Below are 20,209 nucleotides of genomic sequence, written 5' to 3'. Positions count from 1 at the left end.
AGGCCAAGAGAGGCAGTACTCTGCCCGAATCCTGTCTTCCGTGAAATCACTGTTTCGCAAGATGAGGAAAAAAATGCGTCATCATCTTTCTTCTCCTTTCTTTCCACACTTCAGCAGTTAGTATACGCCTACAGGAATCAGTACTATGCAGCTTGGATGGCCAGATGCATAAGAGGAGCTCCTTTTATCATTACCCACCTGTGAATATTCTTTTAAACAAATAAACTTTAATGTCTGTTGCAAACTAGAGGATGCAGGATTCAATTTTACTTGCTGCTCTCATTCTCACAAGAGTCATTTATCTTCAAAAGCTGGGCAGTGGTACCATGCTTCAAAAATGCAGTGGTGGAAGTCTGAGCATCACCAATAGAGAAGCTGTTAGATTCATACTGGCTGTAGACAAAGTGAGAGGCGTTCAGGATCCCAGCATCACCAAGAGAGACTGTTAAATTCATACTGACGGTAGGCAAAGCGAGAGGGGTTCAGGATCCCACCACCACCGGTGAGACGACCCGCTGCTTTCTGAGCCCCTGTGCAAGGACTCTGCAGGGAGTCAGAGGTGCGTGTTTAGGAAGAAAATACATGAAATGTGTCTGAGCAAGGCTGGGTTTCCCCACTCAGCTGACTCAGAGCTCGTGTTTTCCAATGAACAGGCGCACTAGGGGCCCCCAAATCTACCGTCCTGGGGGTAAGGGGCTCCAGCACTTCTGGGAAACAAGCGTTGCACAGCCTGAGGCTGAGGGGAAACCCAGAGCAGGACAACTACCCGCCTCTTCTTCCCCTGTGGGCCGCGACCCCTGTTTGAGCCGTCCCCTCACAGCCCCCCGGGGCCGGCTGCCCCCCTCACACACACCCCCGGCAGCTACCCGGGCCCCCTCCGGGCCCTCACCACCCCCCGGGAGCCGCCTGGGCCCGCTCCGGCCCCTCACGGCCCCCCGGAGCCCCTCCATCCCCTCGCAGCGCCCCGGGAGCCGCCCGGGGTCCCCCCGCTCCCCGCCCGGAGCCGCCCCCAGCCCCTCGCCGTCCGACGCGCGCCTGCGCCGTGTGGCGGCGGGGCAGCGGCAGTGCGCCTGCGCCGCGCCCGGCGGGGCTATATAGGCAGCGGCGGAGCGGGCCGCTGCGCGCCCCGTGCCCGTCCGTCCGTCCCGGTGGTGGTCAGCGGCGGGCGCTGACGTCACGTCCGGTCTCCCGTCAGGCGGCGAGGATGGAGGCGGTGGTGCGGCGCTGCCCGTTCCTGGCCCGCGTCTCGCAGGCCTTCCTGCAGAAGGCCGGGCCCTCCCTGCTCCTCTACGCCCAGCACTGCCCGCGGATGATGGAGGCGGCCCCGCCGGCCGCCGCCCGCGCCCTGGCCACGTCCGCCGCCCGCGGGCAGCAGGCGGAGGAGGAGAAGACCCCCGCCGCCCGCCGGGGTGAGTACGGCCGGGGCCGGGAGCGGCGGCCTCGGGAGCCAGGCCTCCCCCGAGGGTGGGCGGCGGGGCGCTGGGCCGGGGCGCGGCGGGTGCAGCGGGGCGCCGTCCTGGGGACGGGAAAAAAGATACGTACAGACATCGTATATTGTAGAAGGAAACTTCTGGAATGGGCAGCTTCGAGGTGAGGGTTGCTTAGTTCTTTAAATGGCTGTGGTAATTAAGTGCGGGCACAGATCGGGCTCCACAGTGAGCTCCGGTTGGAGATCCATGACCGTGGACGGCGGAGCTGGGATTTCTCACGCTTGAGCGACTCTTCACCCCACCCGGGGGCATTCCTCGGGGGATTCTCGCTCTGGCACTCGGGGGAAAGAGTTGAGGCTTGCAGCAGGAAGGGCTGGTGGCTGAAAATAGCTGAACTCCTCCAAAGATAACCTCCCCTTTGGGAGTGGAAGAGAGAGAGTTGTTTTTTTTTTTTCTTTCCCCCTTCAAAGGGTACAGTGCTACATCTAGTATCTTAAATCAGATGCCCCTTGGGTGTTACTGGGATTTTGTGCTTGTATAAATACAATGTGACTGCTCAGTGAAATAGTTCTGAATGGCTTGTGCCAAATTAGTTGTGAAGGTAATGTATAGAAAAGCTTAAGTCACTATTAAAATGATGGCACTGAAGTGCTTTCCTTTCTCTCCCCCACTTCAGAGGCCAAAAATGCCAAAGAGGTGGCCCAACAGAATACAGATGGACCCCACCCACCTGCTGGCCACCCACCTGCTGGTGCTAGCCAGAGCTCTGCTACCAAATGTCCGTTCCTGGCAGCTCAGATGAATCACAAGAACAGTAATGTTTTCTGTAAAGCCAGCCTAGAACTCCAAGAGGATGTGCAGGAAATGCAGGCAGACAGGAAAGGTATGTATTGTGTGTGCTGAAGCGTTGATGCCTTCCGAGAGCTTCTGGTGCCTGACTTTGCTCTAGAGTGCGCCAAGTCTAACAGTCGCCACTTAAATCATGCAGGTAGGATTATGGGGGATGGCAAGAAATAGCTGTTGGGGAATGTAGGTGTTAATGGCATACCTGCAATATTGTGCAGTGTTCCCCCTGCGTGATTTTGGTGTGGGAATACTGTATGCTGTATTTTGATACACTGGTTCTAAATGTGTGAATTGAGCTGTTATGCTTGCACCCAAAGTGGATGCTTAGGACTGAGGAGAGCTTTACCAGGGTATAGACAGAGGTGGTATATCCAGAAACTGGGTTGAGGTACTAAGCAAGTACCAGCACAAATCCAAGCTGAAAAGCAAGCAAATGCTTTTTTTTGGTTTATGGAACTAAAGGGTGTTGACTGGCTCGTGATCCTGATGTGGAAGGGCTGTCCTTCAAAGGAAGGAACTCTCACCAATATTACTAAAGCCTTGCCGTCTGTCTCAGGAAGCTTCTTTTACTTTTCTGTTTGTTTTCTGTGGCATAGTTTTAAAAGATCTGTACTAACTGAACAAAATATTAGGAATTAAAAGGAAGTGGCTAACTTGAACTCTGCCTTCAGTTAGGTGTGTACCAACTCTTTCAGATAAATGCTGTAACTGTGTAGAGTGGGTTTCTGAGTCATGATGTACCAAATGTGTTGTAAGGAAGTTACATGTTGTATTGTCATTGAATAGCAAGGTTTTCCTTTTGTCTCGTACAATGCAAAATTATAAGCAAATAAAATAGTTGATCCTAACAGGGGCACATGGATTCAGGCATGTGGCTCCTACAGAACAAAGAGGTAGAGTTGCTTAAAATGTTTGCTTTGCTGAACTCACTTCATTTTGTTTCAAACTGATTAAGCTCACCGGAATTTATTAAAATGTCCGTAGGTACAGAATTTGCCAAAATACCAACTACTTCCACAGTGAGGAACATTGAGACTGAGGGAGAAGAGTGGAGTGGCTTGGTCAAGAAGCTTAAGGATATTGTGCTGAAGCAAAGACCAGAAAGCGTGTCTCATCTGCTTCAGGATAACTTGCCAAAATGTAAGATTGTCTGGCAAAACCGCCACAGGCCTGGTCTCTTGTGATTATTTCCTGTGTGCTTAAGTCTGTGTCTCATTTCAGCTGTATCCACCTTCCAGTATGATCAGTTCTTTGAGAAAAAGATAGATGAAAAGAAGAAGGATCACACCTACCGAGTATTCAAAACAGTGAACCGAAAGGCACAAATCTTTCCCATGGCAGACGACTATACTGATTCTCTAATCACCAAGAAAGAGGTGTCTGTTTGGTGCAGCAATGATTACCTGGGGATGAGTCGTCACCCTCGTGTGTGTGGAGCAGTTATGTGAGTAGTGCCGTATTCTTAAGAGGCAGCTTCAAGGTATAGTCAGAAGCAGAAGCTTTTGTGGGAAGGCATTTGAAGAATTGATTTCTGTACTGTGCTATATAAGCTGCTGCTGGTATTATTCTGGGTATAATTAAGCTTACGCTCTTTTGAGCTGAGGTAGGTAACTTAGTATTTGGCTCCAGGGCTGCAGTATACCTGTCAGTCACTGACCCTGCTCCTTGGACCTTCCTCAGAAGCCCCCAGATGTTATCAGATAAACTGGATGGTATATTGCAGCTGTACTTGGTAATTGATTTCTTAGCTTATCAGATTCCTGAGTTGTGCAGGTTGCTCAAAGACCTTAAACCTAACAGCTGCTTTTTGGAGGCAGTTCCTTTTTAGAACAATACTGATTATGTACTGGAATGTTTTTGGCAATGATACTTTATTCACCTGTGTGTCGCACAGTAATGCTAATGCCTCTCTTTGGGCCTTCTGTAGGGATACACTGAAACAACATGGTGCTGGAGCTGGAGGCACAAGAAATATTTCAGGAACAAGTAAATTTCATGTTGATTTGGAAAAAGAACTAGCTGATCTTCATGGAAAAGATGCAGCGCTGTTGTTCTCATCTTGCTTTGTAGCCAATGACTCCACCCTCTTCACTCTAGCTAAGATGCTGCCAGGTGAGACCTCAAACTGCAGCCTCTGTTTGCCACACAAAACACAACCCTGCCCTAAACAGTTGTGAGTACATTTTTACAAATGGCAACCAAAGTGAGGATTCATCCTACTCGATCAGCAAAGTATGGTTGGGTTTTTTTAATGCCATATTCAAATTATGTTCAACTCATGCAAATCATAGCAGCAGCCTACTGAGATTGAGATCTACGAGCTAGGAACTGCAGAAAGCATTAGACAAAATGCAGAGTCTTCTGCTCTTGCATGTAAATTCCACCTGAAAATGAGGCACCAGGAATTTTAGTGTCCTCCCACCTGTGGGTGTGAACATCTCTATCTAACTTCAGAAGTTAGGAGAGTTAGATAAAAATATTAAGGACTTAAGGAAATACAGAAGGGTTTTTCTAAGCTCAAATTTGTATTAGTTTAAAGACCTAAAATAAGCCTTAAATATTAATCTTGCTTCATGATCTGTAACTTGCTCTTTTGATGAAGAGCATTGCTTTCTAGAACATGGTACTGTTGCTGCCTGAACACTTCCCGTACATAAAACAATGCTGGGAATCAGTTAATGCGTTCTGTACTTGAAGTAAGTGTAACTGGGCTGTTTCCTCAGGCTGTGAGATCTACTCTGATTCTGGAAACCATGCCTCCATGATCCAGGGGATCCGAAACAGCAGGGTGCCAAAACACATATTTCGCCATAATGATGTCAACCATCTTCGAGAACTGTTGAAGAAGTCTGATCCATCGACCCCTAAAATTGTTGCATTTGAAACTGTTCACTCAATGGATGGTAAGTTGACATCAAACCCTTCTCTCTCTCATTCCAGTGCAGTTAGTGGTCAAACCATCTGTATTTTAGGTCTAAAAGTGTACAGTTCTATAAAGGTTTACATGAAAACAGTCTTCTGAAATGCCTAGTGTTTGGGGCTACTTCTGATACTTATCCAAGCTGAGGACAGGGAGTCCTAAACTGCCTGTCACTGCTTTGGTTCCTAGGTGCAGTCTGTCCTCTGGAAGAGCTGTGTGATGTGGCCCATGAGCATGGGGCAATCACTTTTGTGGATGAAGTGCATGCCGTGGGGCTGTATGGAGCTCGAGGTGGTGGTATAGGAGACCGGGATGGAATCATGCACAAGATGGACATCATCTCTGGAACGCTTGGTATGCATGGCCTGGCACTTTTACAGAAGCTAAGGCAGCAAAGCTTCTGAGCAGCCAAATTAAGTGGGTTAACTCAAAATCAGTCTATTCAAATGAACTTGCTAAGGGCTGTTGGGGAGCTAGGATTTTTCAGAAAGCCCAAAGGATTTAAGTATGCCCCACAGTTTGAAGAGCTTGTGTTAAGCTACTTACACTGCCTTACAGATCAGTTAAGGTAGCCTTCTTTTTTTTCTTTAAACAAGCTAGCAAAAAGTCCTCCAGTGGCATATTATACAACTCAAGAATAAATTCAGGTGAGAATGCTAGTAGAGTAGTACTCTATATTTAGTAGTACTTAATTCTTTTATGTGAAATGGAGTGCTCCTAATCTAGAAACCTGAGATGGGGAGTTACGTAAAGAGATTTGGCAAGAACTGAAGCAACTACTATTATCCAAGTAGGATGCAGGCTTATGAGTAAGTTTATTGCTGCAGATTGGGAAGTTTTTTAAACAGCTTCCAAAACATAAATAAAATTTAAGAGGAAAGTTCATGGCTTTGAAACTTACTTACAGTCTTGGGTTACAGCCTAATAAAACCAGAAGCATTCACCAAACACCCTAGTTCTACCTGTGGCTCTTTTCTGGTACCTGAACATCCCCCTATATTTGGAAAGGGGGACCGATGTCGGCCACACAATCACAGTAACACCCTTGTGTGCTCCTCAGGAGCATAGGCTATTTCTAGCATCTCTGGAACAGATTATTTTAAATCTGCTGAGAGACTTAGTGTTGATCTCTTGGGGTCAGTATTGATGTCTATGCTTGATGATTGGGCTTAAGGTCTTCCCCAAAATCAAAACTTGAGTATTTTAGAGAGTGTTGAACTGTCCTTGCTGTGTAATAACTAGATCCGTGTTACCAGGATTGGCTTAAAAACAAAGCTGTAACATGTGCTGAGTAAATACAAGATTAGCAGGCGGGGGCTAGAATTGTTGCCTGCCATGACTACACTAAGTATGTAATCAAAATAACTCTTTCCTTCAAGTGAAAAGAAAGAAAAGCTATAATACTTCATTCTAATGGGTGGAAGGAATAAGCTTGGTTGCCTTTTTCCCCCCCCCTCCCCCCTCCCAGGCAAAGCATTTGGTTGCGTAGGAGGATACATCTCCAGTACACGTTCTCTGATAGACACCGTTCGTTCCTATGCTGCTGGCTTTATTTTCACAACGTCCCTGCCACCCATGCTCTTAGCTGGTGCCCTAGAATCCATTCGAACTCTGAAGAGCGCAGAGGGGCAGGTTCTGAGGCGCCAGCACCAACGCAATGTGAAGCTTATGAGACAGATGCTGATGGATGCAGGGCTTCCTGTGGTGCACTGCCCCAGTCACATCATTCCAATAAGGGTGAGTACTTAGGATACTGTTGACACAGGGCTGTGGTGCCTGTTTTCCTGTCCATCATCCCATTATACTTTCAGGTATTAGTTAACATTCACAAAGTTCAAACCCGTCCTAGCATTCAGCAGTGATGTGCTAGGAGTCTGGCTTAAGTTGCCCCTAGCCTGCTATAAATGTTGTAAAGCAGAATGATAAAGTGCATGAAACCCACAATTTCAACAGTATACAGAAAGCAAGGAGACTGCTAACAAGCCATTGAAAAGAAGAGTTCAGGTATAAACAGCTACCCACCCAGGCTGCAATACTGTGCTTATGCCCAGGGGGCTCTACACCACAAGCTTTTAGCTCTTTTTTTCTGATGTATATGCTATTTGTAGAGGCACAAGGAAGACTAACTAGTCCTATTTGATTCTTGGGCTGACAGTTCTGCCACCTTGCATGTTTTGGTTGATCTTATAACTTAGAATTTTGAACTTTAGGTTGCAGATGCTGCTAAAAATACAGATATCTGTGACAAGCTGATGAGCCAGCACAGCATCTATGTCCAAGCAATCAACTACCCCACAGTTCCCCGTGGAGAAGAGCTGCTACGTATTGCCCCTACACCTCACCACACCCCTCAGATGATGAGTTACTTTCTCGGTGAGTGGCTTCCTGCATCAGTGCAATGAAAATACTAGGCTGTCTATGTAGTCTTTTATACTAAAGATGAGACTAGGAAATACATAAGTTTTAGATGCTACGAGCTGGACAGTGTCTTTCCACTGCTGCAGCATACATAGCGCATACTTCTGCACTTAACCTGCTTTAAGGATGATGTGTGAAGGCCCATGCACTGCGACCTGGAGTAGAGCGTGCAAGGCCAGTGCAGTCCTGTACCCAGCCAGTTCTGTCAGAGCCACCTCTGCTGGGGCTCTGCTCATGCATTGCCCAAACCAATCTTCACCTGTTAATGTGGGGTCCAAAGAAATCTGCTCTCCTCACTGAGCTGTTAACCTGTCTTAAACATGGATCTGTCTAGGGAAAGTAGCTACTTCCTTGATCCTGCCAGAAGAGGTCGTAATGAGGATAGCTGAGATTTAGTTGCTACCCAGTCACCTTACTTGAGGTAAATTATGTCACAGTGAATTCCTGTTATCTGTCCTCATTTGCTAGGAGAATAAGTATGCTGACACTTCTCTTTTGCTGCTCCTCTGAGGCAATCCACTGATCTTGATGAACTTTTCTGTTCCTACCAGAAAAACTGCTGGCTACATGGAAGGATGTTGGTCTGGAGCTGAAACCACATTCATCTGCTGAATGCAACTTCTGTAGAAGACCCCTGCATTTTGAACTGATGAGTGAACGGGAGAGATCCTACTTCAGTGGCATGAGCAAACTAGTATCTGTCAGTGCATGAAAGTAATGGTGTTACTTGTATTCTTGTCTAGTTCTAGTACCCAGTCAGTAGCATTTTTAAATTGCTTAATAAGTATTTTAATCATAGTTGAAGCACTAAGCTCTGAAAATAAATTTCTAGAGCCCAGTTGTGGTTTTGTTTGCTTCTCTACTTATCTTCCATAAGTAAGTGGTTGGAAGGCATCTGGTGGAATAAAAACAGTGGTCTATGGCTCCATGCCCTTCAGCTGAACTACTGCCTTTTCAATGAGTGTATGCTGAAAGAACTTCAGTAGTGTACTACAAGGGATGGGTTTATTTCTTATGAGAAGAGAAAATTGGTATTTATAGTTCCTCATAAGCTTCTACCTGAAAGCTTTTGAAAACATGCAGCTATAGTACTACATGCACACTAAAACTTAAGAGTACACTACTTAAGAAATGCTGTATAATAAGCTTGCATCCATTTTTTTGGAGGCAGGCAAAGATGCTGTCTCCCTCTGCTGCCATTCTCTTCCCTTGTAGTTTTGTGCACAAGCATTCCCCCTTTGGTGTACAGCGTGGTGCTCCCTATTAAGAAAAAAGTGCTAATGGGTTTTAAAAATGGTATTCTGTGACTGCTTGACAGTTCGAAAACCAAGGTGGGAGGGTGGTGTAGTGGCTGGGAAAGGAGGGCACGTTTACTACTGTGCAGATGGTAGATGCAAGTTGCCTCTGGCTGCCTATGCCTCTTCAAGTCTTCATGGTCTGCTCTCCAGTGCACTCAGAGCTAGAACTAAAAGCAGGGTAAAAACTGCTTATTGGTAAGCAATCTAATAATTCAGGTCTTTGACAGAAGGCATTGTAAGAGAACATTAGTGCTGCTTTTGCAACCCCTCTGAAAACTTATGCCTGTTGCCTAATTACCATGCTATTTAATGCTTTCATTAATAGCAAGGGCATGCTTTGAGGAGAGGGAAGTAATTTTGTGGGTGTATACATGTACCCGGAGGTCAGTATTGGCCTGAAGTCTAGAGCAAAGCACTAAACTGCTTCCTGCATGTACAGGCATGTCCAGTAACTGCTACAGTCTAGCTTTCACAAGTCATTGAACAGGTACTCTCGTTTTCTGGATGTAACAAGCCAAGCTCCTGGCACTGCTTGTGGCTGTTACGCTCACAGGCGTGCTGTGAAGCTCCCGTTAGGGACCCATTATGCTATCACAAATAGCCATGTGTTGGGGAGATAGAAGCCCAAGCTAGAGCAAAATCAGCAGCTCCATCAATTGGAAGTCGCTCATCATTTAAGCATGTATTGAAGCACGCTGCTATTCTCAGAAGCATTCCTAGCAAAATATTTGACTTCCCAAGCAATCAAGCTACTTTTTAAAAGCTGCTTGCCAGCCAGTCAAGTGATTGCTGCCTCTGTCACACGCAGGTGTTCTGCAGCGGGGAGGAAGCTACCCCCATCAGGCTATAGCATTAACATGGTAATTTAGCTCTGTTGCTGAACAAGGCAGTTTACGAACGGGTGTGCTCAATTCCACCACCAGATTATTGTATATGCAGGCAGTTACGTTGCTGTTCAAGTGGATTAGCATGCTCTTGCTGTGATGTTATTCTCATCTTACTGAGGCAAGTTCAGTGCTACTCGGGGGGGAAAAATACAGTGCCACACCCTGACTTCCTTGCCTTGCCACAAGCAGTTTGTGGCCCAAGACTGAATGAATATACATGTCCATTACAGAGCTTTTCTCATTATATATTAGGTTATATTACTACATTATCTTGAGACATCAAGTAAAAAGCCACAGATCCTACATCAGCCTTTCCTAGAACAGTGTCCCTAACACCATAGCGTGCCTTCAATGCCATTCCGAACTGCTGGCGTAAGCAATCAAGGGCAGGGGGGAACGCGCATGATGTGTTGACTAATATATAGCCATAATCTGACAGTACAAGGTTACTTGCATTTCTGGTTTCTTCACTGAAAGCATTCAGAATTGGCCCAGTGCATTTTACATACCAGTTAATAAGCCCCATTTTTCCTTCTAATTTTTACAGCAGCTACTGTACATTCCGTACTGCAGAGGAGAAGAAATAAGACACAGAAAGGGTACTGGCTATCACAAATCTTAAACGTTATTTCAAATGAGTCTCGGGAGAGAACCAAATCCTAAGACTTAAAGCTAGCACCCTTTGAAATGCCAGGAGCACAACTAACCTTGGCACATGGCAATTAGTACCTCTACACCCATTAACATCAGATGTGACAAGTTACCTTAAGTTCAAGCAAGGGTGTGAAAGCAGAACCAGCGTGCGTTAAGAGGCCGGCAGAAGTCCATCACTTAACTGCAAAAGAACGACAAATCCAATGACACATAGAAGGGATAAATTATCCCCAGTGAAAAGGACAAAGAATGAAAAAACAAACACATTTTTTTGCAGCAAACAAAACTTGAATGGCGGGTTGCATAATGAGGGAGGGTTATGTAAGCTTTGGTTTGGTTTCTGGAAAAATAATAGAGGAAGTAATCGGTAAAAGAAGTTTAAAATCTGAGACAAATGGTCCATGGCAGTGGCAGAGTAAGTAAGCAAGAATGCAGCTGTAAAGCCACTGCTGACATTTCTCTGGGGCAAAAATAATTCATCTAGTTGAACATGGCATAGCCCTATACTCATACCCTCCTCCATTTCTCAACCTCTTTACACAATGGAGAAAGCCCAGGTGGTACGGGGCAGTGAAAACATCCCAAGTGCAAACAGGCGCACGTGTTCCCCATCACTGGGAGGAGGCATCAGGAGGGTGCTCTTCCTACCACGGCCAGGACCTGGTGCCAGGCCAGGCAGGCTGTGGTGTCTTCCACCCCCTTGCTTCCTCTTCCACCCCAGTCCACGGCAAAGTCCCACCGGGCAGAGACAGCTAATTAGCAGAGCTGCTAACGTTCATGAAGCTTTTGGGGGCCTTGGTTTTCTGCCAAGCCCCTCGCTGCGTGCTGTAGGTGGTTGGATATAACCCGTGGGTTCAGCCCAGAAGGAGGACACCAGCATCACGAGCTCATGACCTTGGTTTCTTTAGGGAACTGGACTAAAAATAGCCCATCAGGCTGGGGTCAGCTTCTAACGCCGGCAGGACTTTGTTGCAGGAGAGGGAGGATGCTGCCACGGCTGCTGGGCTGCATGCTCCCACTGCCCCGTGCTGCACAAGGCGGCCATTTGCCTTACCCAGCCCCAGCTGCCCCTTGCTGAAACATACTCCTGCGGGGGAAAGAAAATGCCCTGAAAACCATTCCTGCTCTTGCTGCTGCTTTCAGCCATTAAGTCCATGCTGTTTCCTAGTCAGCAATAGTAATAATAACAACAACAACAATAATAAGAGCATTATTAACACCACCAGGTTCACAGCTCTTTTATCCCTGGTGCCTTGCACCCATTTATTTTAGGGCACACCTCTCACACTGCAGCCCCTGCTCGGTCTCCCAGCACTCACATTTACCAGGGTTTCTTTCCTAGCATGGAGAAGACCACGCAGCCCGTTTCTGCCCCCCACGCCAGAGCTTTAAAAGCCCCATGAACTCCCCAATATCTGAAGCTCAGAGAAGGGTCTCCTGCCTGGTAATGGGTATTTTAGAGCCCACACTGGTGGCTCACCACATGTGTTTCCCTTGGGGTGTGTTCAGCCCCTGAAAGACCTTTCCTCTCCTACTCCCAAAAAGCAAACCCATGCTTTATTCCCCTTAAAAATCTGGGCTGAACTGCTCCCCGCAGGACCCACCTCTTCTCACAGTCTCCAGATGGATGCACACAGCAGGTCTCAATCTAAACACCAGCAGCATGACCAAACAACTCCATCACAGGTCCAAATCTCCTGCTTCTCTTGTATTCAGATGGGTCACCTAGCTACACGTCAGCCTGGGGTTATGCCTTGAATTGATACTTGCTTTTAGATAACATTTATAACATTAGCTAAGCCTTAAATCATCAGGAACAACCCCCAGACAGGGCTTTGAGCAGGACACAAAGCTCTTAAGAGGGTGAGAGCTTATCTCCCTTTCCCGCAGGCACCTGTGGTTTCATAGCCTGGATCCCAGGCAGCTCTTTCAATTCACACATTTGGCTTACAACCAGGTGTAACTCCTTTGCAACTGCTCCACTTCAGCTCTCAGGGGAGCAGAAGCCAAAGGAGTTTCTCCTCTGAGATTTTGCCCTTTGCACTTTTCCACCTTGGAATCCTGTAGGGAAAAGCATCCCTGTCCCATCCTTTCCCCTGTGGCTCGTTTGCTGTAGGACCCATGAGCCCTTGTTTGCAAGCCCTAAAAAAACCTGAGCGCTTGGGCTGGCTGTGGGGATGCTGTGTCACACCTATCTGCAACTGCCTCCTCTTTCTGGAGCTGACTGTGCCCTGCTGCTCCCTCCCCAGCTGGGCAAATGCCACGGTGCGGTGGCCTTGGCCCCTGGCACACGTACCCCAAGGCAGCACCAGAGGCTGCTGACCAAACCCAGGTTTCCCACACATCAACTCAAACCCCAGAGCTTTGGGTACGCAGCAAGGGAGACATTTTTTAGCTCAAACCTTAAAAAGAAAGAGGAGTTGATGTTTGCGTGAACCCTCATGTGTATGCTGGAGGTAGGGACACAGGGTCAGGAGGCAGCAGCCAGGTTTGCAAGAACTTTAATTGCCCCAATAATTGCTCAGTGTTGAGCTGGGATCGGCTTTGAAACCCACTTTCCGAAGGGAACCTGGCATACATGATGGTTGGTGCTCTGCCCACAAGTTGTTTGTCTCTGCTCCTCTCCCTGCACTGCTTCAGCACTCTCCCATCCCACTTTATAGATTCTCTTCTACTAATTTTCAGTCAATCAATCAAAATTAACAGAGGGTGAGCTAAGGATCTGCCTAAATCCTGACAAGCCTTGCAAAAGCAAACAGCTGGAGGGCGTGTTCCTGCTAGGCTGTGCCATGGGAGAGGCAGCAGTCTGTGCTCAACCCTTATATTAGACACTAGAGACTCCAATGCCCATCTGTGCTCCCACCGCCCTCCTCCCCAAGCCCCAGCAGCAGAACTAACAGCCTCCCACTACACATGGTGGCCCTGCTGGGAGCTGCCACCCACCCTGGGCCACCAGGTCTGCAGCTGTGACAAGAAAGGTGTTCTGCAGCTGGGACAGGGGAGCAGCAGGATGGGGGGGGCTCAGGCCCCCCATGGCGCAAGGGGGTGCAGAGCCAGTGCTGCCTGCCCGCCCGCCTGCACCTAGCCCATTGACACCTAAGCCAGGTGAGGACGAGGGATGGGATGGAGGGGACAGGAGGGACAGGACAGAGTGGGGTGGGGGGGACGGGATGGGCTGGGATGGGATGGGGGGCAGGAGGAGAGGGGAGTGGATGGGATGGGAGAGGACAGGAGGGAATGGGCTGGGATGGGATGGGAGCTCAGCTGGGGATCTGCAGCCCTTGGCTGCTGCTGGCCATCTCCCCCACAGCCACACACAGTTGTCCTTTGGCTTGGGGACGGCTTTCATCTGGGGATGGCTGCGTTCGCAGGGGGATGGGGACAGTGGCAGGAGGGGAAATGGGGAACACCCCTCACTCTTCCTCAATATTTGGGCAAATTTTAAAATTGCCTAACATAGAAGGGGAGCAGGACCCGAAGGAGAAGGGTGAATGAGCTTGTCAGATGACTCTGGTGCTGCCAGCCCAGGATTATCAGTATTTGTATGCAGAGGGAGCTCTCCTGAGCTGAGGCTGCTCAGGCCCTCCTCCTCCTCCACACCAAAGGGAAGCTCATTTGGGGTTGGTTCTTTATTGCATTAAACCTTTTTTCTTTCTTTTTCTTCCCCCCCGCCCCCCCATTTTACAGCCAGCTTCCCAAATCATCCATCTCATCCTGGGTATGATGAATAAAGCCAGGCACAGGCACAGCCCTGACCTGGTGCAAACCCTGCCGGGCTCATTGCAAGAGCTCATTTGGGGCCCAGGCTGTGCCGGCGCAGCACACAGGGATCCTTTCTGCTGGGAAACCTGCTCAGAACACCATAATGAATAATAAAAAAAAGGTTATATCCAAATCACAGCCAAGCTCCTCTGGGCAAGGAAGGGAGAGGCAGCAGCTTTTGGTGGCTGCCTCACAAGCTGGGACACACTTCCCTGCTTTTCCATCAGGACCCGCTGTTGGGAAATTCAGACCCAGCAGCCCATCTGGTGTTACGAGATTTTGGCTGTAGGTCTTTTTTTGGATGCTGAAGAGCTCTGGCAGGGAGACTGCTCACCGCTGAAGGAGGGGTAGGGTCTAGTTCCTCTCCCATGAGCCTGGGAAATGCTGCCTGGCCCTGGGCGAGTAGTGGGAGGGATGGGGGCCCAGGATGAAGGCAGCCCCCATCGCCTCCCCACCCCTTCCCTTGGCTTGGCCTCCTCCCACGCTCCCTCATCATCACCACACAGGGATTCACTCCAGCCAAGAAAACAACAGCCCCAGGCAGCAGCGGTGCAGCCTTGCAAAATCATCGCCAGCCATTAAAAGAAGGAAAGCTGGGCTGAGCAGGGATGCTGCCTCCCACAGCCGGCTCTAGCTCTGGGCATCGCTGGAGGGGTCCAGCGTTAAACCCCTGTCAGGCATTAAAGGGTTGTCCCAGACCCCTGGATTAAAGTGTAAACGTCCTTGGGGGTGGTGAGGGCTGGATGTGACCACAGCAGGCAGGCTGTGATGGTTGCTGGCTCCCGGCTAGCAACGTCCGAACAATTTGCTTTGCAGTTCCAGCACCCGCAGCTACTAAATGCCCAAACCTGGGGAACCCAGGGGACCTTCAAAGAGCATCAGACTGTTTTAAAAATACTTTATTCTTTAGAAAATACAGCGTTCAGTACAGTGTGCTCTGCTCCCCCCAGCTTCAAACCCCCCCCACTGCCCACTCCCACTCTACCAAGGCCAAGGCAACATCGGCACAGCCGCCGGGGCAGCAGGAAAGCGGAGGGCAGGTTTCACCAACCCCATTTCCATCTTCCCAGGGAGGCGGGTGGCTTTCGAGCCCTCACTGGTACCCAGCAGCAAGGCGCTCTTCCCCCCTGCAGCCCCCCAGTGAAGCCTAATCCACAGCACCAAGCTCAGCCCTTGGAGCTGGTGACCACCCTTGGTGGCTGGGGACATCCCCAGGAGGGGGGCACGCAGGGGCTGTCACACTTCCCCGCATGAAGATTTGGGGTAGCCCATGTGATTTTTAAGACATGGGGCTGCCCCAGACCAGAAAGCCAGCAACAAACCAGTGGGGTGACAGTGGGGGCCGGGGCATGTGGAGGGGGGACCATGGCTCAAGGCCCCCCCAGCTCCCATCCTAAACAGCAACAGGTCCGAGTCAGGGCTGTAACAGCTCCCTCCAAGGGGAAAGAAAGGCCATATTGGTGGGATTCAAAAAGGGGATGCAAACATCACCCAAAGGCGGAGTGACCTTTCTCCAGGGCCAGGATGAGCTCAGGACTGGGGGGAACCCTTCCACCTCCCACTGGCTGGCTCCCCTCAGGGACAAACCCCTGCCAGCAAAGCCCACCCTGTGGGGAGGGGTCCTGCCCGCACCCTGAGGGGGTGCAGGATCGCTCCAAGCCTGGGGCAGAGGGGCCGTGCACACCGGGAGCGGGACAAGGGAGCAAAATTTGGGGGCTAGGGGAGCAGGGAAAGAAGCATTTTCTCTTTTCAAACAGGAATCCCCAACCCCATCCCCTTCTCTTTGCATAGAGCAGCTTGCAGGCAAGTGCATCCTTCAGTCACCCAGGGGACACTGAGAGCAGCGGCTGTAACCCTGGGGGGGGACAGGAGCAAGGCTGGGGGACATGACCCTGCCGCTCCCATCCTCCTCTGGCAGCTCCAGGGCTTACACAAGGATGCAGGGAAAAGAAACACCAACAACCCCGAACCCTCCCCATTGCTCTGCCCCCAGGTGCAACAAGCCATCCTGATGTTTAAAAAAAGGAATGAAATAGGAAAAAGAAAGGGGGGGGGGGGGGAAATAGGCTGAGATGGAGGGAAAGATCCCCAGGTCAGTGGAGAGGAAGCCAGGAAGCGCCGCAGGGATGCTGTCCGTTCACCGCCCGGTCCTGCGGGATCTAACTGTCCTCGCCGTTCTCACCCGGCCCCTTGATCAGTCGCTTCTGTCCCCGTTTGCCCACGGGCCCCTTGGGCTTGGCGAAGGCCTGCTTGAAGGCATGCTGCTTGGGGTGCACCTCCTCATAGAGGAACTCCGCCGTCAGCTCAGCTCCATCATCAATCTCGATCTGCGTCCGGGAGCAGCAAGCAGGGGTTAGCAGCTCCCCAGGGTCTTGACACCCATCTTTGGGGCACCCAACTCCCCCCTGAGCCCACCGGTGGGGCTGGACCAAGGCTGCAGCACAGTCCCTTGCAGATGCCTGGCATGGGTCTCTGCTCCATCACCTCCAGGTGGGTTGCACTTACCTTCTTGGCTATCTCCAGGCAAAACTCCTGCTCCACAGTGTCCAGCAACCGGCTCTTGCAGCTGGAGTAGAGCATGCGCTCCTTGATGCTGCATTTGTACCCAGGCATGGAGTAGATAAAGACTGCGAAAAGAGAGCAGGGCTTGCGACACTGCCTGGGCTCATGGCCAGGGAGCACCAGGCAGCCACATCCCACCCTAGTCATGGCTTTTCCAGCCCTGAAAGTCCCAGTTTACTCAGCGACAGAAGGTGAGCCACCCCACCCATCACCCCTCCCCAAATCTCTCCTGGTATGCCTGCAACGCAATGGCCACCAAACTGCCCACACAAATCCTCTGTGGCAGCACCCAGAGAGCCCTGCACCACATGTGGCGGCTTCTTTCAGCACCAAAGGGCTTGCCAGCACCCATCGCAAGAGGACAGCAAGTGGGAATCGACTCAAGGTCCCCTGCCGCACCATCCCTATCCTCAGCCTCATCCCCACTTGCTTCCCACGTGAGTGATGGTCCAGGGAGAGTGGGGACCAGCATGGGCTCTAACCAGCCGTCCCCAGGGCCAGGGCACTCACCGACAGACTCCAGATAGTCTCCCTCGTGCGAGTGCTTGTACAGGAAGAAGTGGTAGCGAGCTGAGTCTTGGGGGATCCTCTTGGGCAGGTCGGCGATCTCCGTGGGGCTCGTGTGCACCAGGTCAATGGTCTCCCGCTCCAGATCCAGCTTCTGATGGACAGAGGGGATGGGGGAGCAGACGGGAGTGAGAGGTGGCAGCAGGAGGCAGGGGGAGCGGGGGACCCACGCGAGGGACCTACCAGCTGGATGTAGTTGATTTTCTTCTGCTTGAGCGCCTGGATGGCTTGCTGAGCATCCAACTGCAAGGGGAAGGCCAGGCCCTGCAGGGTCTGGTGCTTGCTCTCCACACTGATCTCCGTCTTCACCTGGGGATGGAGACCAGCCCGAGCGTCAGGGCAAAGATTGGCAAAGGGTGGGGAAGGGAGAGAAAGGAAAACTGGCCAGTGTGGCGGCAAAAGGCTTCTCATCCACGGAGCCACCTGACACCTGGCTCATGGGACCGCAGCATTAAATCACTGAGAAGTCAACCAGGCTCAGGGTGGTGATGCTTGTCACCATACCGCCGCACCAGGAAATCACCCAGCCCCAGTCCTGTGCCCCCTCCCTTCACTCCCAGCAAAGACCATCTCAAAACCGATGTTTCTCAGAGAGACCGTGGCAGGGATGCTGTGACCAATGCTGGCATGTGTCCACCTCTAGTCATCTCCCACCACAACATGCGGGTGATGGGAGCCCTGAAATCACAGCGTTCAGCTGCACAGGTCCCCGTCGGTGGGGAGTGCAAGCCCGTCCTCGGTGGGTTTAACTGCAGCAGACAGGCAGCCCCTCCAATGCTGGAGCTGGGGAATGGAGATCCACACCTCATAAAGATCCCAGACGCTGTTTTCCCTGCAACTCCTGCAAGGCAGAGGCTGCTGCCCATACCCCAAGCAAACCTCCTACTCCAGGAGACTGAACCCCACTTCAAAGAGGGAATAGAGGTTGTGGAGACATCACATCACCCTGGGTGCCTCCATCCCGAGCAGATCCACAACAGGGGTGTCCCTGACCAGGACCGGAGGGTGCCATGAGCTGGCAGCAGAGAAGGGGGGGCAGGACGCGGCAGGCACGGCATACCTCCTTGGGACCAGGGTACTCTACCAGCGATGGGCAGCAGCAACAGCCCCCCACCATCTGCCACAGAATACAGGGAGACGGCGTCACCCCGACAGCGGAGGAGCCCGTCCCACCTCCAGACCCACCCCGCTCCCCGGACCCCCAGATAGAGCCTGGCAACACTAACCCAGGTGCTCTGCAGCGAGCGTGGGTCCCTTTCCTTTGGGATTGGTTTGGGGGATTTTGGATAAAGACAATCCAGCCTCTTTTTTTTTATTATTCTTTTCCCTCCCCCAATAGAGAAAAAGAAGAAAAACCAAGGCATGCCAAGAGAAACACAGGAGTTTAAGCTCACATCTCAAAAAACAGCTCGGCAGTGCCAAAGCAGATCTCATTACAAGGCTGCTCTTCGTTACAGCAGCCCCGCACGGTACCCACACCCCGGGGAGGTGATGGACCCGGGGTGCCCAGAGCAGAGCATGCAGAAAAACACCACCAGGAGAATGAAAACCAGGCATCAAGCGGGCAGAGCAGCCTACCATCTCGGTGCTCGAGTCCTGGGAACAGGAATCCTGCGAGCATGGGGAGAGGAGACACACTGTCAACAGCACCCCGCATGGTGACAGAAGTGGGGGGAGGGGGGGTGTCTCGTGTGATAAAAGAAGGGAGGGGGGACACAGGGACATGCTGGGAGGATGGAGGTGTACCATCTGTCTGCTGGAGGCCAAGGAATGCAGGTCCTGGCAGCATGGGCAAGGAGAGCAGCAAAAAACAACACGGGAGACATCAGCGCTGGGAAGGAGCGGGAGGGAGAGCCCCGGCCCCAAGCGCTGGCAGCCCCACATGCCATGTCTCTGCCGATGTCCCCGCACAGAGCCCATCCCTGCCCCATCTCCTGCCAGCTCCCCAGCCAGGGTGGCCCCAACCTAGGATCTGGAGGAGTTCCAGCAGCTGCAGCAATAGATTTTGGTCTATCCCCCAGGAAACAGTGGATACTAAAGGTTTGGAGGGAAAAAAAAAATGCCCAAGCATCTATCTATGCCAAGCATCCTGGAGGATGAATAGGGTGTGAACGTGCAGCTCTAGGGGAGCAATTACTCAAGGGTCGTCCAGTGCCAGATGGGCAAGAGGTCTGGCTGACCTCCAAGCTTTGCTGTCCCACCATCCCCCGGGGTGCTGTGGCACCAGCAAGGGCCCGAGGGCAAGCGCACAGGGGTTCTGAGGAGGCACAGAAGCTCACCTGGTCCTGCCCTGTGGAGAGGTGTGGTGCGAGGACACTACCACTGCCAACACCTCCAGATCCTCATCTTTCTCTCCCATAAATGCAAGGAGGCTGGGAGGGTTATAGTGGGACCAGAGAGAGCTAAAGCTGTGACACAAAGCATGCTGAAGTCCAAAAATCCCAAGAGGTGGAAAGTTGTCTTAGCAACGTCAACTCCCCCATATACCTCTGTATTTTCTACTCCTTCCCTTTTCAAAAACATTAAAAACTGTCTCACTGAAACACCCCCCAGGGCACAGCCCAGGAGCTGTGCATGGGATGGCCGAGCATGTGCTGCATCCCATCCCCCCAGCCCTGCTGACAGCAGGCTTGGCTGGGAGGTTATTTTATCTCTTTTTCTTTAGGTTAGGTTTTTTCCCCCCTCTTTCCTCATTGCTGGCACAGTGCTGACCTTGGCTAATGAGCATTTCTTTGTCTTATGGCGAAGCATTCGATGGGGGGTTCTGGCAAAGCCTCCGCTCTACCCACCCACCAACACACTGTGTGGCAGCCAGGGATGACACCCCCCTACATGCTGCAACGGCACAGAGACCTTTAGTTCCTC

At 51.0% G+C, this 20,209-nt stretch overlaps 2 protein-coding genes across 4 annotated transcripts in view; one reads left to right on the top strand and one right to left on the bottom strand.

Annotated features, from left to right (window-relative positions):
* The first annotated feature begins 1,105 nt into the window (after positions 1 to 1,105).
* Positions 1,106 to 8,464, top strand: ALAS1 (5'-aminolevulinate synthase 1). Its single transcript, XM_082322141.1, has 10 exons — positions 1,106 to 1,409; positions 2,107 to 2,313; positions 3,261 to 3,416; positions 3,498 to 3,720; positions 4,204 to 4,388; positions 5,000 to 5,179; positions 5,386 to 5,550; positions 6,665 to 6,933; positions 7,407 to 7,569; positions 8,166 to 8,464. The coding sequence occupies exons 1-10, from the start codon at positions 1,205 to 1,207 to the stop codon at positions 8,324 to 8,326; spliced, it is 1,914 nt and encodes a 637-aa protein (XP_082178267.1). The 5' UTR covers positions 1,106 to 1,204; the 3' UTR covers positions 8,327 to 8,464.
* A 6,702-nt stretch (positions 8,465 to 15,166) lies between these two features.
* TWF2 (twinfilin actin binding protein 2) overlaps positions 15,167 to 20,209 on the bottom strand; it is a 27,017-nt gene continuing 21,974 nt past the window's right edge. For all 3 annotated transcript variants that reach the window (XM_082322227.1, XM_082322228.1, XM_082322226.1), the window contains 4 exons: positions 17,528 to 17,653; positions 17,288 to 17,438; positions 16,721 to 16,842; positions 15,167 to 16,542 (listed from right to left, as the gene is read on the bottom strand). In XM_082322227.1, coding sequence (XP_082178353.1) covers positions 16,375 to 16,542; positions 16,721 to 16,842; positions 17,288 to 17,438; positions 17,528 to 17,653 — 567 coding nt within the window. In that variant the 3' untranslated portion in view covers positions 15,167 to 16,374. The remainder of the gene's footprint in view (positions 16,543 to 16,720; positions 16,843 to 17,287; positions 17,439 to 17,527; positions 17,654 to 20,209) is intronic.

This window comes from Platalea leucorodia, assembly GCF_965183815.1.
Source record: "Platalea leucorodia genome assembly, chromosome: 9".
Classification (NCBI taxonomy): Eukaryota; Metazoa; Chordata; class Aves; order Pelecaniformes; family Threskiornithidae; genus Platalea; species Platalea leucorodia.
The sequence above is the reverse complement of the archived record's forward strand: the minus strand, read 5'-3'. Positions and strand labels throughout refer to the sequence as shown.

What these genes read in the sequence shown, in the direction of transcription:
- ALAS1 (XM_082322141.1), top strand. Translation starts at nt 1,205, where the DNA reads ATGGAGGCGGTGGTGCGGCGCTGCCCGTTCCTGGCCCGCGTCTCGCAG. An exon ending in GACCCCCGCCGCCCGCCGGG is followed by an intron (nt 1,410 to 2,106) that starts GTGAGTACGGCC and finishes CCCCCACTTCAG; the next exon opens with AGGCCAAAAATGCCAAAGAG. An exon ending in CATCATCTCTGGAACGCTTG is followed by an intron (nt 5,551 to 6,664) that starts GTATGCATGGCC and finishes CCCCCCTCCCAG; the next exon opens with GCAAAGCATTTGGTTGCGTA.